Source organism: Stenella coeruleoalba, assembly GCF_951394435.1.
Source record: "Stenella coeruleoalba genome assembly, chromosome: 21".
Classification (NCBI taxonomy): domain Eukaryota; kingdom Metazoa; phylum Chordata; class Mammalia; order Artiodactyla; family Delphinidae; genus Stenella; species Stenella coeruleoalba.
This window is the reverse complement of record NC_137167.1, coordinates 8,962,041-8,980,523: the sequence shown is the minus strand read 5'-3', so window position 1 is coordinate 8,980,523 and position 18,483 is coordinate 8,962,041. Positions and strand designations below refer to the sequence as shown.

Genomic DNA, 18,483 nt, shown 5'->3' with positions numbered 1-18,483 from the left:
ACTTGACAGTTACATGTAAAAGAATGAAATTAGAACACTCCCTAATACTGTACACAAAAATAAACTCAAAGTGGATTAAAGAACTCCATGTAAGGGCAGACAGTATAAAATTCTTAGAGGAAAACATAGGCAGAACACTCTGACATAAATCACAGCAAGATCCTTTTTGCCCCATCTACTAGAGAAATGAAAATGAAAACAAAAATAAACAAATGGGACCTAATGAAACTTAAAAAGCTTTTGCACAGCCAAGGAAACCATAAACAAGATGAAATGATAACCCTCAGAATGGGAGAAACTATTTGCAAACAAAGCAACTGATAAAGGATTAATCTACAAAATATACAAGCAGCTCATGCAGCTCAATATCAAAAAAACAAACAACCCAATCCAAAAGTGGGCAGAAGACATAAATAGACATCTCTCCAAAGAAGATATACGGATTACCAACAAACACATGAAAGGTTGCTCAACATCACTAATCATTAGAGAAATGCAAATCAAAACTACAATGAGGTATCACCTCACACCAGTTAGAATGGGCATCATCAGAAAATCTACAAACAATAAATACTGGAGAGGGTGTGGAGAAAGGGGAACCCTCTTGCACTGTTGATGGGAATGTAAATTGATACAGCCACTATGGACAACAGTATGGAGGTTCCTTAAGAAACTAAAATTAGAATTACCCTATGACCCAGCAATACCACTACTGGGCATATACCCAGAGAAAACCATAATTCAAAAAGACACATGCACCCCAGTGTTCATTGCAGCACTATTTACAGTAGCCAGGTCATGGAAACAACCTAAATGCCCGTCAAAAGAGTAATAGATAAAGAAGATGTGGTACATGTATACAATGGAATATTACTCAGCTATAAAAAGGAACAGAATTGGGTCCTTTGTAGAGATGTGGATGGCCTAGAGAGTGTCACACAGAATGAAGTAAGAAAGAAAAACAAGTATTGTATGTTAGCGCATATATGTGGAATTTATAAAAATGGAACGGATGAACTGGTTTACCAGGGGGAAATAGAGACACAGATGTAGAGAATAAATGTATGGACACCAAGAGGGGAATACGGTGGGAGGCGGGTGGTGGTGGGATGAATTGGGGGATGGGGGTTGACATACATACACTAATATGTATAAAATAGATAACTTACAAGAATTTGCTGCATAAAATTAAAAAAAAAAACAACTGGGATTCTCCGAATCCAGAAGAAAAAAAATCTACATGTGGAATTGTCCTTTATTCCTTCAAAGAGACAGCAACATCTGCACTGGAGGATCCACAGCAAAGCCACGAAGTGAGAGCTGCGAGCAGCCTGGCGTCAACAGGGATTAGTGGGTCAAGCAATGGGCAGAATTCGTAGACGTAAGCGAGGCAGAGGTTTTAAGCCAGGCTGGCAAGAGAAGCATTGGTAAATGCACCAAATACGAGGAGGTTATCACCAAGGAAAGCACTGACCTGACAGAAAGCCTTTTTTATGTGTCCTTTGGGAACTAAAGTTAGGAGCTGAGTCCTCAGGTTCTAACCATCTGGGGCTGGAGGATTTAGGCAGAACCAAACGGGGGCACCAAGCCTTGACTTCCGTTTTGTGGGCATCCAGCTGTTCTGCATTTGAACCAGCGCTTTTATTACAACAAGTGATCTGTATTTGGCCGAGTTACAAATTCCTTTTATGTATGAAAAATGTGGTCTGTTGTTCCTTTAGTAATATGTGGCTGGGAAGGATCTGACCCTGATTTGAATACCAGTGTATTTGAGCACTAGTGGTACGTCGTGCCGTCCTCTTGCAATCTTAACAAATGACTATGACTATGAAAAAAAAAATGACTATGATTTTTCACTGGCTGATTTGGTTTGAATGAGTAAATTATTTTTATTTCATTGCGTTAACTGCCAGAACATTGAATGAGCCGATAACTCCCTGGTGTTTCTGAGCTGCAAAGAACTATTATTTGGAATTGAATTGCTATTGATTTTCTTGTGCTACAATGACTTTTCTAACATAGTAGCATGAAAGGAAAATGAGAAAAAGGCCAAAGAGGGAATAGGGTGAGGAAAGGGAGGCTGCTGCTTCCCCATGGCCCGGCCCCAGATGGACTACTTATTGGCAGGTACTACTGCTTCTGGTTGGTCCTGTTGCCGATTATATGATTTACAGATTAGCCAAATACCTGGCTTCATCACCTTCCCCTCCTCTTGCCATCTGCTTTGTTTCTAGTCGTCATGTGCCTCGTTGGCATTCTGCTGTGGAACTGAACAGGGGGACAGGGTGAAGAGGGAGCAGAAGCAAACAGGATAATTCTCCAAATTGGTCAGTGTTGATGACTGTTAGTATCATTCATACTAGCAATGAAGATGAGAATGAATAAGTGTTACTTTAACATCGCCGTAGTACATTTATCTATTGGTGTTTTTGCTTCTCCTAGTCATTTTAACTATTGGAGACTTAGTTGTATATTAGTTTCTTATAATCGTTCAGATGAGCTGAAATGGAAACTCACTGATTTATTCTTTCAATGAATATTTATTAAGTGACTACTGTATACCTTTCCAGGTACTAGAGGAAAGGCAAGGAACAAAACAGATGAAAGATTTTTTTCTCATGTGCAGAGATTTCCCATACGTAAAATCAAAGAAGACTATCTTAGCACTTACTAAAGATTGAAAAATATAGTTCTTCTTGCTTCCTTTAATAGACATCGTAGGAGTGAAACTTGATATAATAAAATAAAACAAAATGTACTTCTTCCCTGGCTTCTGATTCAGTTTCGTCTAGTTGAGAGAATCTTGACAACTTGTAGGAAAAGGGTTTTTTTGGGGGCCATTATTTTTTCTGGCTATAAAAGTAATCCACATTCATCACAGAAAATTTTAGAAAATACAGAAACAGATGCAGAAGATACTGAATATACCCATATTCATACAGTAGCAAATCTTTGAAATGTTGAGTGATTTCTCTTTAGGGCTTTTCCTATGACATATGTATAGTAATCCCATACCAGTTGCTATTTAAAAATTTTTAAATCTTCAATCTTGATGTGTATGTATGCAGTTTGGTTCAGTTCCCTTATACAAAATAATGTGAAATTATTATTTTTCTTCTTTCCATAGACCACGTGAGCATAAGTGAGATCGGAAGGTGGAAATCTATTTATATTCCACCCTCTCAATATATATGAATAGAAGACCAAGGCTAATAAAAGAGTGTCCTTATGTGATGTGATAACTTATGGAAAGAGAGGTAGCTAGGCAAGCATTTTGCATAGACTTAGAAGAAAGAAACGAGAGCCTCTATAGGCAAAAAAAAAAAAAAAATTTTTTTAAGCCAGTAAAAGCCCGATTGAAACAGTAAATGAGGTATAGAGAGATAAAGATTCTTATCAAGTCAAGGTGCTAATAAGTGGCAGACCAAGAATTCAAACAAATACGGGCATAGCTCATTTTATTGTGGTTCGCTTTATTGCATATACTGCGTTTTTTTACAAATTGAAGGTTTCTGGCAACCCTGTGTTGAGCAAGTGTCATTTTTCCAGCAGCATTTTCTCGCTTTGTGTCTCTGTGTCACATTTTGGAAATTCTCACAGTATTTCAAACTTTCTCATTATATTCATTATGGTAATCTGTGTAGTGATCTTTGATGTCACTATTGTAATTGTCTTGGGGTGCCATGAAGCACGCCCATGTAAAATGCTGAACTTAATCCGTAAATTTTGTATGTGTTCTCACTACTCCACCAACCAGCTGTTCCCCTCTCTCTCTTCCTCTGCTTGAGTCTCCCTATTCCCTGAGACACAATGATATTGAAATTAGGCCAATTAAAAACCCTACCATGGCCTCTAAGTGTGCAAGTGAAAGGAAGAGTTGCACATAACTCACTTTAAATCAAGAGCTAGAAATGATTAAGCTTAGTGAGGAAGGCATGCTGAAAGCTGAGATAAGCCAAAAGCTAGACCTTTTGCATTAAACAGTTAGCCAAGTCGTGAATGCAAAGGAAAAGTTCTGGAAGGAAGTTAAAACCACTTCAATGAAAACACAAATGATAAGAAGCAAAACAGCCTTGTGACTGATGTGGAGAAAGTTCGAATGGTGCGGATAGAAGATCAAACCAGACGTAACATTCCCTTAAGTCTAAGCCTAATCCAGAGCAAGACCCTACCTCTGTTCAATTCTGTGAAGCCTGAGAGAGGCAAGGAAGCTGCAGAAGAAACGTTTGAAGTAGCAGAGGTTCATTCATGAGGTATAAGCAAAGAAGGGCATTTTCAGAGCATAGGTGAGCAGCAAGTGCTGAGGTAGAAGCTGCAGCAGGTTATCCAGAAGATCTAGCTGAGATAATTAATGAGGGAGGCTGTGCTAAACAACAGATCTTCAGTGTAGACGAAACAGCCTTCTGGTGGATTTGAAAATTTTCAGTGTAGACGAAACAGCCTTCTAGTGGATTTGAAAATTTTAAGTGCTTTTTATTGTCCACCGCCAGATTTTCTTCTTAAATCATAACTCAAATACTTAATTCATTACTTTGTCTTCTCATTAGTTAGTTTATGTAAAAATGTAATGTTTTCAGAAAGGATATGTGGCTGCCTACAATCTCTTGAAATTATCATGTCTGAGACTATATTATTATTAGTTTGCTCATGAATAATAACTTATTTGGGAATGGAAAATTAGTACCCATACTTTTTCACTAAAAAACAAAAACATAGATTTGGTTACATAATTATACTCTGGTATTGGCTAATACAGGGAAAAGTTTCAGTTGTAGCCTGCTTTTTGTTTCATTGTCAGTCCTTTATTTCAGATTTTATTTCTTCATCGAGCTTTACGGAGAAGATATATTTGACAAATACCATTGTGTAACTTTAAGGACCACAGTGTGATGATTTGATATATATTTATATTGAGGAATGAGGACCACACTGATGTTAATTAACAACACCCATCACCTCACACAGTTTTATATGTATAGTAGTGAGAACATTTAAAATTTGCTCTCAATAAATTTCACATATGCAATACAGTACTGTGAACTATATCCACTGTGCTGTACGTTAGGTCCCCAGATCTTATTCATCTTATGACTTGAAGTTGTATCCTTTAACCACCATCTTCCATTTCCCTCACCCCTCAACCCCTGGCAACCAACAATCTACTCCTTGTTTCTTTGAGTTGAGCCTTTTTAGATTTCGCGTATGTGGAATCATACATTATATGCTTCATCTATGTGAGATCATGCAGTATTTGTCTTTCTCTGATTTATTTCACTTAGCGTGTGTGTGTGCATGTGTGTATCATAGTTTATTCATCTGTTCATCCATCTGTGGACACTTAGGTCATTTCCATATCATTGTAAGTAATGCTATGAACACGGGGGTGTAGATATCTCTTCTAGATAGTGATTTTGTTTCCTTTGGATATATATGCAGGAATGGGATTGCTGGATCATATGGTTGTTACTTTTTTTTTAATTTTAGGAACTTCCATACTGCTTTCCACAGTGGCTGCCCCAATTTACATTCCCACCAACAGTGCACAAGAGTTCCCTTTTCTCTACATCCTCATCAAAACTTAACTCTTATCCTTTTGATATTGGCCATTCTAACAGGAGTGAGGTGATATCTCACTGTGTATTTGATTTTTGCATTTCTTTGACGATTAGTGATGTTGAACACCTCATGTACCTATTGGCCATTTGTATATCTTCTCTGGAAAGATGTCTATTCAAGTCCTTTGCCCATTTTTTAAATTGGATTATTTGAATTTTTTTTGCTGCTGAGTTTAATGAGTTCCTTATATATTTTGTATAGTAACACCTTATCATATAAATGGTTTCAAAATATTTTCTCCCGTTCCTTAGGTTGGCATTCACTTTGTTGATCATTTCTTTTGCTGCACAGAAACTTTTTAATTTGTTATAGTCTTACTTGTTTATTTTTTTCTTTTGTTGCTTGTGCTTTTGGTGTTATATCCGAAAAAATTATTGTCAAGAAGCTTCTTCTTTTTCCTTTGTTTTCCTCTAGGAGTTTCACAGTTTCAGGCTTTATATTTAAATCTTTGATTCATTTCAAGTTAACTTTTCTGTGTGGTGTAAGGGAAGAGTTCTTCTCTTTCACATTTCACTCTTTCACATGTACATATATCCAGTTTGTCCAGCACCACTATTGAAGAGACCGTCCTTTCCCCGTTTGGTATACTTGTATCCCTTGTCAAATACTGAACCATACATATGAGGTTTTATTTCTGGGTTCTCGATTCTGTTTCATTGATCTATTTGTCTGTATTTATACCTATACCGTACTGTTTTGATTACTACTGCTTTATGGTATAGTGTGAAATCAGGAAATGCAGTGCCTCCTGCTTTGTTCTTTTTCAGGATTGTTTTGGCTCTTCAGGGTCTTTTGTGGTTCCATGCTGAGTTTAGGAGTTTTGTTCTGTTTCTGTGAAAATGACATTGGGATTCTGATAGGGATTGCATTGAATTGGCTTTGGACAATATGGACATTTTAACAATATTAATTCTTTCAATATGTGAAATTTTTAGTTACTTCTGTTTATTTACTGTAAAATACTTGTAAAATTATTTTTACAATTTTTAAAAATTTTGTTAATTCAAACTTTCAACTATGATATATCCAGGAACTTTTTTTTCTTTTCAAAATTATTTTGCCTTGTGTGCAATGAGCTCTTTTGTAAACTGAAGTTGGTTTGTTTTCCACCTTGGAGAAGACATGGTTACCATTATTATATTAATTATCATTTATTTTCTTTGGGCTTGTTGTCTCCTTCTAAATTTTCAATGATATTTAAATCATATTTCTCTATCTCAACATTATCTTTTGTTATTTATTTCACCTTTTTCTTCTGGTAAATTCATTACCATTTTATCATTTTCCTCTTAGCTCATTTATTCAACTTGTGTTTATTAAGAACCTTCCCTGTATCAGCTGGTTAGTAGGCACTGGGACTATAAGGGTGAACATCTCAGACATAAAGCCCACATTCATTGCACTGATGATCTAGTGAGGAAAACAGATATGGAGTAAGCAATTATTAGAGCCCTACTAGAGGACATATCTTTTTTTTTTTATAAATTTATTTTATTACTTACTTATTTATTTTTGGCTGCATTGGGTCTTTGTTGCCGTGCGTGGGCTTTCTCTAGTTGCGGCGAGCAGGGGCTACTCTCCGTTGTGGTGCGCGGGCTTCTCGTTGCAGTGGTTTCACTTGTTGCAGAGCACAGGCTCTAGGCGCACGGGCTTCAGTAGTTGTGGCATGTGGGCTCATTAGTTGTGGCTCAGGGGCTCTAGAGCGCAGGCTCAGTAGTTGTGGTGCATGGGCTTAGTTGCTCAGCCACATGTGGGACCTTCCCGGACCAGGGCTCGAACCCGTGTCCCCTGCATTGGCAGGCGGATTCTTAACCACTGTGCCACCAGGGAAGTCCCTAGAGGACGTTTCTTAAACTGGGTTTTGCTGGATGCTAAGCCATTGCCTTCTATCTCGAAAACCACTGGTTTGTAATTTGTGAAGCTAAGGCTGGGACCTCCTTGCCAGATCCCGGCTCCCTGTAAGGTTCCACCAATTAGGGGGTGCCACAGGAGACTGGACAGTGAAATAGGGAGGAAGGCTACTTCTTTCTGTTCATTTTCTGTCTTTGTCACCATCTTCCCAGCAGAGTTGCTTTATGTTAGAAGTGGCAGTTTCTTGTTTCACACTTATTTTAAGTACTTCCAGATCCAGCTTTATTATGCTCTCCCGCTCCATCCCCTTCCCCCAAGAGATGCCAGCCCCAGTCTGGTGGACAGTCTTTCTTCAGAGGTCTAGGTCTTGATGCCTTGGGTCCCTCTTCCAAGTTCCTGAGGTGCGAGCACCAAAACCCAGTGCCCTCTCCTTGGGGAACTGAGCCGCCTCTAAGCTTCAAAGTTCTATAACCCCAGCCTCTTCCCTTTGCTCCCCCATTCCCCATCCTTAGGGTGGGACCAGATCCTAGCAGTTCCCCCTTTTGCCTTTTTAGTCCTTCAATTTTTACATTAATATTTTCTGTTAAAACATCTGGTATGCTTTGTTTTCCTGCCTGGATCCTGACTGATAAATCTGTCTTCTGTTTTCGCTAGTTCAGTTTTCAGCAGTCTTCAGTATGCTGTCTACTATCTCCATGATATATACATATATATATATACACACATACATACACACACACACATATATATACACACACACATATATATATATACACATATATACACATATATATACACACACATATATACACACGTATACACACACATATATAAACACACACATATATACACATGTATACACACACATATATACACATATATACACATATATATACACACACATACACACATATATATACACACACATATATACACATATATACACACACATATATACACACACACATATATACACACATATATATACACACATATATACACACACATATATATACACACATATATATACACACACATATATACATATATATATATTTCTAATTCAGCAGTTATGTTGTTTTTTCCTTCCTGCATAGTGGCAGTTTTCTTGATCTCAGATGTTATCCTATTTATAAATCCCTACTCTAGATTCTCAGTTACTATTTCCTTTTGATTTTAAAGAACTTAAATTAGAAGTTATCTAAAAATACCTCTTGTTTCCAGTCTTAGAGGAAGCCATTTAATTTCAGTTCTGTGGTTTGTCTCCTTCATTTGTAGCATAATTCTTTTTATATGGCTGGGGATGTTTTTCCTACTATTAGAAGTTACACAGGTTCCTATCTGAATCTTTCAAGCCTTGGAACTAACATAGGCGATAAAAGTATCTAGTTTGCCAATTCAGAAACTAATTAGATTGGGAATTCCCTGGTGGTCTGGTGGTTAGGACTCTGCACTTCCAGTGCCAGGGGCCCGGGTTCAATCCCTGGTCAGGGAACTAAGATCCCGCAAGTCGTGCAGCGTGGCCAAAAAAAAAAAAAAAGAGGGAGAGAAACTAATTAGGTTGGGTAACCTATCGTGAGAATCGTAGGTAGAATGGAAAGCATTTCCTTCTATGTCTAAGAATTTATTTCCGTAATTTTTACTATTTTCAGTAGCTTTCTGGAATTTGTCTGGTGTGTTTGTCCTCCTTGGGAATCAAAAATGCCAGTGTTCCTGCCACTAGTGTTAGGCACAGGCCAGGACTCAGTGTCACTTGGGTTTCTCATTTGGTGTGATATCTAGTGTGTGGGGCTGCTATGATGAGTTGGATCCATATATATGACACCCCAGTTGTTGCCTGACCCCCTACTCTCCTGCCTTTAATCTTTGTATCTCCACATTTAGAAGTGTCCATATACTTCTTGTTGGAACCCTTCAAATGGTGATGGCAAATGTCAGTTGGGAAGATCAAGAAGTTGTGTGGGTCCTTTCTTCAATCTGATCCTGGCAGTATGAGATCTACTAGAAATTTCTCAAAGCTTCTTGTTTATAGACTATACCCTTTCCTACATCCCAGTGTCAGTACGGGGTTTTCCTTCTTTATATACATATTTGCTTAGCTAGTTCATTGAGTAGGTGGGAATGGGGAGGAAAAACGACTTCACGCTAGTTTTTCATCAGCCAATGTAGTTACTGTAGGGGAGTGTGGAAGTACCCGAAAACTATACCTTTTCCATTTCTGGTGAGCCAAGAAAGGAAACAGAAGATAAAATAGAAATAGTATAAGACAAAATAGAAATTCACGCTAGTCATTTTCTGTGCTTCATTTGGGTGAATGCAGATTATTTGGTGTTATCAAAACTGCAGTCATCATGTAGCAACACTGGATAAGACTTCCTTTAGAAAACAAAGCAATCAAAGAAAAGAAAAACGTGGCAAACAAACCAAACAAAATTAACCACAAAAACACAACCCTTTCTTTCCATTAACAAACTGATGTGTCATGTAAGAGTCGCTCACACTCTCCAATAGATTCATTTCAATATAGAGTCATCCCCCTTATCCGTGGTTTCAGTTACCCATGGTCAACCTTACTCTGAAAATATTAAATGGAAAATTCCAGAAATAATTCATAAGTTTTAAGTCACATGCCATTCTGAGAAGCATGATGAAATCTCATGCCATCCAACTGCATCCTGCCCAGGACAAGAATCATCCCTTTGTCCACAGTAAACCGCCCATTCATCTCTAAGTAACCATCTCGGTTATCACATTAACTGTCCTGGTATCACAGTACTTGAGTTTAAGTAACCCTTCTTTAAATTGATAATGGCCCCAAAGTGCAAGGGTGGTAATGCTGGAAATTCGTATATGTCAAACAGGTGCTGAAAAGTGCTTTCTTTAAGTGAAAAAGTGAAAATTCTTGACTTAAAAAAGAAAGAAAAAATTTTATGCTGAGGTTGCTAAGATCTATAGTAAGCACAAATCTTGTATCCGTGAAATTGTGAGAAGGAAAATGAAATTCATGCTCGTTTTGCCGTCATACCCCATAATGGCCAGAACACATGATGAGTACTTCGTTAAGGTGGAAAAGCATTAAATTTGTACAACAAGATATTTTGAGAGAGAGATTACATTCACATAACTTTTATTACAGTATATTGTTTTGTTTTGTTTTGTTTTGTTGCGGTACGCAGGCCTCTCACTGTTGTGGCCTCTGCCGTTGCGGAGCACAGGCTCTGGACGCACAGGCTCAGCGGCCATGGCTCACGGGCCCAGCCGCTCCGCGGCATGTGGGATCTTCCCGGACCGGGGCATGAACCCGTGTCCCCTGCATCGGCAGGCAGACTCTCAACCACTGCGCCACCAGGGAAGCCCCTACAGTATATTGTTTTAATTGTTCTATTTTATTATTAGTATTGTTGATCTCTTACTGTGCCTAATTTATAAATTGAACTTTATCATAGGAATAAACAGTATATATAGGATTTGGTACTATCTGTGGTTTCAAGCTTCCACTGGGGTTCTTGGAATGTATCCTCCATGGATAAAGGGGGGTTACTATAGTCCTGATGACTATATTGGTCATACAGAAAGGGGATTCCTGACTCAAGGATCCCTTGGGGGAGAGCAAAGGAGAATTTGTGTTCACGTTTTGCAGGAAATGTGAGATTTTTCATTCTGGGGGTTATTCACATTTTCATCACTTGTAATTTTGTCATCAGTCTTGTGAACTTCCTCACACTTGAGAGTCAGAAATTCTGAATCGTAAAGGCTGTGGCAGTTTACAGATCTCCAGTAGAAGGAAGCTTGGCTTTCCAATTTGGGGGACAGCAGAGAAATGGGAAAATAGATCCTGCCGCCTGCCTACAGTGTGAGTCCTTGTAAGATCCTTTGCTTCCAGGATACTCCCGAAGATCTCCGAATAGACAGCAGTACTGACAGAAGACGTCAGTTGCCTCTGGGAGGGAAAACATTAATAGTAAAATTCTGAAGGAAGTGAATACATGGATCGCTGTTCTTTTTAATCATGGCGTGTTTTTGACTTGCTAAAAGCAAGTTTAATGTATTTATACAATTTATAAAGATGTAACTGAGTCTGAAGCTCTGCTCTTTCCAGAGGACATATTTCACGTTATTGTAAGCACTAAAGAAAATTAAATCAATAAATCCGCAGCCTGTAATTTGAGATCCTCGATTGAAGAAAAATACGTTGTCCGGGAGGGAGGGGGAAATCTTCGAAAGACTTGTAAAACTGTCTTTGCTCCACCAGCCCAGGCCTTCAAGTGCCAGTGGGAATTAAGCTCGTGCTGTAAAATTATAGAAGTGTTGTTATGGCACCTCAAAAAGAAGCAAAGGCCAACTCCCACTCTTGCTAATGAAGCATATGCTTAAGTGGAAAGCTGTGCCAATGATGCTCTTTCTCTCTTTCAAACTGGCCCTGTATCCTTTTCCCGGAGAAAGCTTTGCTGGTGAGCAGTCAGGTACTGATGTCCAGACACTTGGTGAATTTTTCCCCATCACTGGCACTAATACTCTCCGTGACCACTGGCAAGCCAATTAACCTCTCCAAGTGTCACCCTTCCGTGTGTAAAAGGTTAATGGTGCAGCTTGTTTGCAAAGAGCCTGGAGCCTTCCATGAAATGCACTGCATGGATACCCAGCATTGCCGTTGGACTGGAGGGTGTTGTGTTTTTTACTTATATGTTTGGTTGGATAGGTTATAGATTTTGTTGTGGTTGAACGTTGCCTCTTCTCCCTGGTTACAAATAAAAAACTAATAGGTAATCTCACTCTATTACCATCTTCTAGAGCTCCCTAGAGGGTTAAGGGAATGGCAGAGGTTACAGGTTAATAATGCATTCTTTAGTTAATAAAAAAAAAAATCACGTGCATCTCAACTGCATAATAGCTGTGGATGGCAAGTTATTAGGCCAAGTGATGTATCAGATACTAAGTAGGTAATGCTGGCAAAGACTCATGAAATAATGAGGTTTTTCCTTTTCCTGCTCCCCCAGTAAATCTTTTATCCTTCGCCTCAGTATAGAACATTAGGGACAGTTTTGTTAAGATTTCTTTCTGAACAAAGATGCTTGTGAATATTTAGGAACCCCTGAAACCAGTGACTTGTGTGTGTATCTAGGTTGTGACGTTCAGCTCACTATTTTATAATCTCTGGAGCAAATGTGGATCCTACTGGCCCCAGAGCAAAGTGTCACATCTTTCACGTTCTTTGCAGATTTACGGAAAAACTTCGAGCAGGACCCGCAGGGAAGGGAGGTTCCCATCGAAGGCATGATCGTGCTGCACTGCCGCCCGCCTGAGGGAGTTCCTGCTGCCGAGGTAAGACCAGGCCTGTTCCCGAGAGGGAGGGCCCGAGTCCTGTGTGCTACAGGTGATGAAAGCCAGCCTGGGTATGGCCTTGTTGCTGCCTGGCCCCAGCTGCTAAAGATGCTGAAGAGACTGTCGGAAATAAGTTGGAAGAGGCAATTGTGTCTCCTCTAATTTCTTGTCGGCACAGGCTCGTGCTGGGCAGCCCGGATAGGATGTGTTCCGTGCCTTTGCTTTTCGGGACCTCAGTGGGACAGGCAGCATCTTCCGTGTCCTCCATCTGACCTTGGCTTCTGGATCAATCTAATAGGCAAATTCACGTGAAAAAGTGCAGAGAGAAGGAGGTCAGGCCCTAGTGCCACGTTTCATGGGTGTCTGCACTTACTCACCCTTTATTTGCTTACGGGACAAACGTTCCAGGAGTGTTTGTTGTGTTTTAGGTGCTGTGCTGGCATGAGGGATACGAGAAGTGTTGAAGCCACAGGTCTCTGATCAGTTATCCGTTGTTCACAGTGAGGCAGCAGGAATCCAGAGTCACTGTGGTTTTTGCTCCTTGTTTTCTAGAAACTTCTATCATAGGGTTAGAATATAATTATTAGTCATAACACATTGTGGTAGTAGAGATGGTGTCCTTTCAGTCGCTATTAAAAGAGGTTCTCATGGATTAGTAATATGGTTATTAAGGCAGTATTGTGCGGGGGTACTCAGAAGTATAAAGAATGCTTGGTAGAATCCTGTGTTTATAAATGTAGGTCTGAGTCAAGCAGTCCATAGGCCAGCTGTGGCTTCTCTCTGGGAAGCTAGGAAACTGGCCGAAGAGCCGTCGTTTAGTCACTGAGAAGTAGAGATATTTAAAAAACAAAAAACAACACAAAAGGATCCTTTGCCTCGCCTTTTAGCAAACATTGCTATGGGATTGTGCATTTGGAAGGACAAAGGAGTGGAAAGTATCAAAGGGAATGAGAAAACATACACACTTGCCAATCTAGACAGGAAGCCTGCAGGGTGGACACTATTCAAAACTCAAATGCTTCCTTGAAATGAAGTAAACGGACTTGAAAATTAAAGTGAACATTCCATGCCTGATGTGAAATGATGAGAAAGGAAAATGCTTATTTTTAGATTTGTATTGGGTTGGCCAAAAAGTTCGTTTGGGTTCTTCTGTATGGAGAGTGTGCCCTGGATTCCCGAGCAGGGGGACAGGCAGCAGGGCGTTAGTGCCCAGGTGAATGTCAATCTCGTTGAGGATGCCCCATGTGCTCCTGGGAGTCTGACTTGGGTACCAGCAGTTTGCTGTAGTCACCACCATCTCTCATAACCAGGCTTCCTTCCAGGCCTGGGCTGGGTCACTCTGTCAACTTTGCCAGCATCAGAGAGGAGTGAAGACGGAAGGAAGGTCATGGTTTTTATTAGCTGTCCTGTGGGAACTGAACATTCTCTAGATGTCTAGAAATTAATTTTTACAACTGGAGGAGAACTTAGATATTGCCCTGGCACAGCCTTTGCACTTTAGAGGCAAGAAAACTGATGCTCAGACCCAAGCCCCACCAAAGGTCTTGCACCTGTTTAAGTGATAACTGTTCGGTCTTCCAAAAGATCCCCAGAGCACTCAGAGTAAGAGTCTATTTTATTTTGGCACCTTATGTGGTCCAGCATAACCTAGCCTGCTTTTGCCTCTGACCTCATCTTCTGCTCCTTCGCTTCTGACCCTGCTATAGCCACACTGGCCTCCTCACTCTTCCTCAGCTGCACCAGCCATGCAACTGCCCCAGGGCCTTTGCACATGCCGGCCCCTCTGCTAGAACACTCTTCCCCAGTTATTATATCGATTCATCCCTTCCTTCAGGGCTTGCTTAGGTATCACCTGCTCAGTGAGGCCTGCTCAGGGCACTCTGATGAAAATGTCACTTCCCTATCCTATGTGTGTACTTTCAAGCCCCTTTCTCTGCTTTATATTAACTCAGCTCTTAGCACAAACATACTGTATTCATTTGGCTTATTTTCCGTCTATTAGAACTTATGCTCCATGTGGGGAATTTTGTTCATTTTTTATTGCTGTATCCCCAGAACATAAAACAGTGCTTTTCACATCCAGGTGTTCAATAAATATCTGTTGAATATGAATGAAAAATTGTTTCCTGCCTTTATTCCTGAATATTTGCGCTTGTACCAGGACTAGCCCCAGACTAAACTGTGAAATCCACTAGACTCTTGTTTTTCTCCTATTCTGGTACTAGAAAATGGGTAAGACCTTCTTCACTCGGTCTTTGAAGACATAAGTAGAAACAAAGAACAAAGGAGAGAAGGGTAGAGAATGTGCAGTCTGGAAAAGTATATAGAATAATAGCCAAAGGGGAAAATAAAACTTGGTGTGTACATGCGTGCAGGAGTGTGTACACAGGCATGCACACCCACACACGCACATTGAAGCATCTTCCCAGAGGCTGCAAGGATTTAGGAATTCTAAGGACTCTGAGGCTCTCTGGGGCCATGGTCGGGAGGGAGGAGCCCTGTGTGGAAAGGGGTTAGCCTCTAGGAAGTAAGCAGCCTTCCTAGCTGTTCACCTACCTGGGAAAAGCTGAACTTGGGTTGAAGCTGACGCAGCTCTTTGGACATCCCTCTGAAGGTTTCTTGCCCCAGCACCCTGTTCTTGAAGGCAAATGAGTCGTGCCTGTTGGTGCAATTCATTTTCCGTCTTTATTTGCTTCTCATCTGCTTTTCAGCTGTAACCACGGGAGCAGATCAGGATGTGAAAAGCTTCCGATAGTAGACACATTACTACAGACAGTTCACATGGTATTCTTGTCTCTGTATCTCCATGTGTCTGAATTTTCCTCTTCTTATAAGGACATGAATTATTGGATTACGGCCGACCTCAGCCCAGTAAGGCCTCGTGTTAATGTTCTGGGTCACAGTACACCCTTTTCCGAGTAAGGTCACGTGCACAGTGTACGTGTGGACATGAAATTTGGAAGGGGGCCACTCTTGAACTCAGTCCGCTCCCCATTCCCCTTTTGACATCACATCACTCTTATTTTTAGGCATGTAGATGTCATTAGAAATAAATTTCAGAGCCAGGCTGGCTGAAAGTCGATAGAGGGCCATTTCAAGGAGCAGCTGTGGCTGGAGGATGGTTTAAAACAGAAATTCTGAGCTGAGGTGGGAGGTGGAGGAGAAAGCTTTGCTTTCTACATTTTGTATAATAGATGAAAATAGAGAGTGTTTCAGCTACACTGTGGGTTAATGGCTATCGTGGGCCCCTAACAAGCTTTTTATAGCATTATCTTAAGGCGGGAAAGCAGCTGGGTTCCAAACACTTGAGTTACTTTGAAATTTCACTTATTTGTGAGTTGGATACTACCTATATCTGTGCACCAGTATTTACAGCTGTTTTAGTTTCAGCAATAGCTTACACGCTAGTTATTACCACCAACATCTGTGTTTTTGTTGAAGGGAAGGCAGACCCAGAGAAGAAAGCTGTGAGAGAGACAGACACAGAGAGGGAAGGAAGGTGAAAATGTTCATACCTTCCACGGTCGGGGTCTCGCAGGGTGGAGATGTCTGCCAGTGCCTGTCGTGGGGTCTTCAGGTCTCAAAGAGTGTTTTTGTGCTTACTGACCTCATAGTCGTGTGAGGAACCTACAGTAATGACTCTTCGGAATGGCGGAAACTGGGAACTGTGCTTGGAAATTGATTAGTTGTGAAATTGTCACTGTGAAATAGCATCAGTCAGAGTTATCTTCCCTGAGCAGACGGTGTTCCACCATCTCCACTGCACCACTGGTTCCCTTCCTGCCCACCTCCTGTGGGACCCAAGGGGTCATCAGTAGAAGGAGTTGTGGCTGGCAGGGCTACTGATGTACCAGCTGTACCTGCAGTGGCATAGGAGGTGGAGGTCTCCTACTTGGCACATTGAAAGGAACCTCGGGGGCAAGTCTTACTTTCACAAGACATACACGATTGCCTTCTCTCTGCAAGGTAGAACTTACTTGGCAATTAACTAACTCCATCTATATGACCAGAGAAGGTAGTTTGTATAAGAACAGAAAGAGCTACCATTTATGGAGTCTCTCCGTGGGCCAGGCACTGTGTTTAGCAGTTTCTCTATGTTATTTCATTTAATTTGCAGAAGGCTGCTGTGAGATGCTAGAAAGCTATTGGTACTTTTCGTCCATCTTACAGAACTTGTCCAAGCTCCCAGATCACCAAGAAGCCAATTGAACCTTAAAGCTCAGATCTTTCTTTTCTTTGATAGTTTATGTTTCTTTTTAGTGAGATGGTGGGTTTAGTTGGTTTCCCCCAAAGCCTTTATGAAGCTTGGGAGCCCCTAGGCCAGTGATGGCATACCTGCTTGTTCTGCTGCCTGACATTCCACCCACCCTTAGACATAGAGATTTTTGTTTAAAATCTCTTCTAGCTAATTTGCTAATCCTAAATCTGCTATAAATGCTGTGTTTCTTTGTTTGAAATAGGTAATCTGGTGATAAAACTAAGAACAGAACACTGAGAGAAAATAGAGGCTTTGGGAGCTGAGGAATCAAGCAGCCTGGAGCAGGGCCGCTGTGGAGTCTCTGTGCTCCAAGGACCAGGAACCTGGGTTGGATGCTGTCTTAGCGAATGAGAAGTACTGAATGTCTGCAGTTCCAGAGAGGGTGCCTTGGAGGGGAAGAAAAGGGGGCATATGAAGGGGAGAGGATAAGGGTAATCTCTACTCTCATTACAGTTTTCCCCACATTTGGCCATGGCCCCGACAGATCTCCTTGTCGTAAAGGGCCCCGGATATATTCTGATGAGCACATACTCATGTCTGTATCCCAGGGCTCTCTCTCCTGGGATACAGCCATGGCGTCTGGAAATGGTCGAAAGGGAACTGAGGATTGTTAGTGGGGCATCGCGGGGGGAAAGTATGAACTTCAGAGTCGAACGGACTGGGGTTCAACACTGACTAGCACTTCCTAACTTCTAGGACCTACAGCAGTACTAGCCACCCTGAACCTCAGAGTCCTCATCTGAAAATAGGAAAAGTACTTTTCCTGTAGGATTGCTCAAAGAAGAAGGAAACCCGAGAATTTGCAGAGCATCTAACACAGTTTCTAATACTAAATAAATAGTAGAGATTATTGTGACTCCTTTTCTTCCTCCTTTTCTAAAGCATCATGAGCCTTTGATTCTCAGAGGAAGATGTAGGGCTCCGTATGGTTGGGGATTCAGATTAAAGCCGAAAACGCTTGCAATTTCTAACACATTCTGAGCCCCATGAAGAAGGTTGCTGCTAAGACCATCCCTTGTCACCGTGGGCTCCCCAGCCTGTGCCCTTTGTTCTTGCCTTTGAAGCTCATCAGAGGTTGAAGGCACCGTAAAGTTTCCTGCTTTCCTCTCTTGTAATCTTGTGCGTGGAGGAAATAAAAGGTTATTTATAGAAGCTGGTGACTATCAATGTTTTTCACCTTGCTTATCCCATGAAAGAGTCTTATGAATGGCATTATTGTTATACTTAAAACACTTTTGAAAAATGGTATAGGAACTCGGAGGTTCTCACCAGACTCATATAGACACAGGTTTGATGAAATAATTGGTCGTACACTTTTCCTAAAATACCTGAAATGTGAACGGATGATAATTCAAGCTTTTCTAAATGCTGTGAGCGCATCCTGTCACTAGATGTATTCGAGCGTATTCGTTACTACAGTTGCTTTTAACCTTAAC

General features: G+C 40.8%; 1 protein-coding gene across 6 annotated transcripts in view; it reads left to right on the top strand.

Annotated features, from left to right (window-relative positions):
• UNC5D (unc-5 netrin receptor D) overlaps positions 1 to 18,483 on the top strand; it is a 597,345-nt gene that overhangs the window by 363,626 nt on the left and 215,236 nt on the right. For all 6 annotated transcript variants that reach the window (XM_079909331.1, XM_079909333.1, XM_079909330.1 and 3 more), the window contains one exon: positions 12,686 to 12,789. In XM_079909331.1, the coding sequence (XP_079765457.1) occupies positions 12,686 to 12,789 (104 nt within the window). The remainder of the gene's footprint in view (positions 1 to 12,685; positions 12,790 to 18,483) is intronic.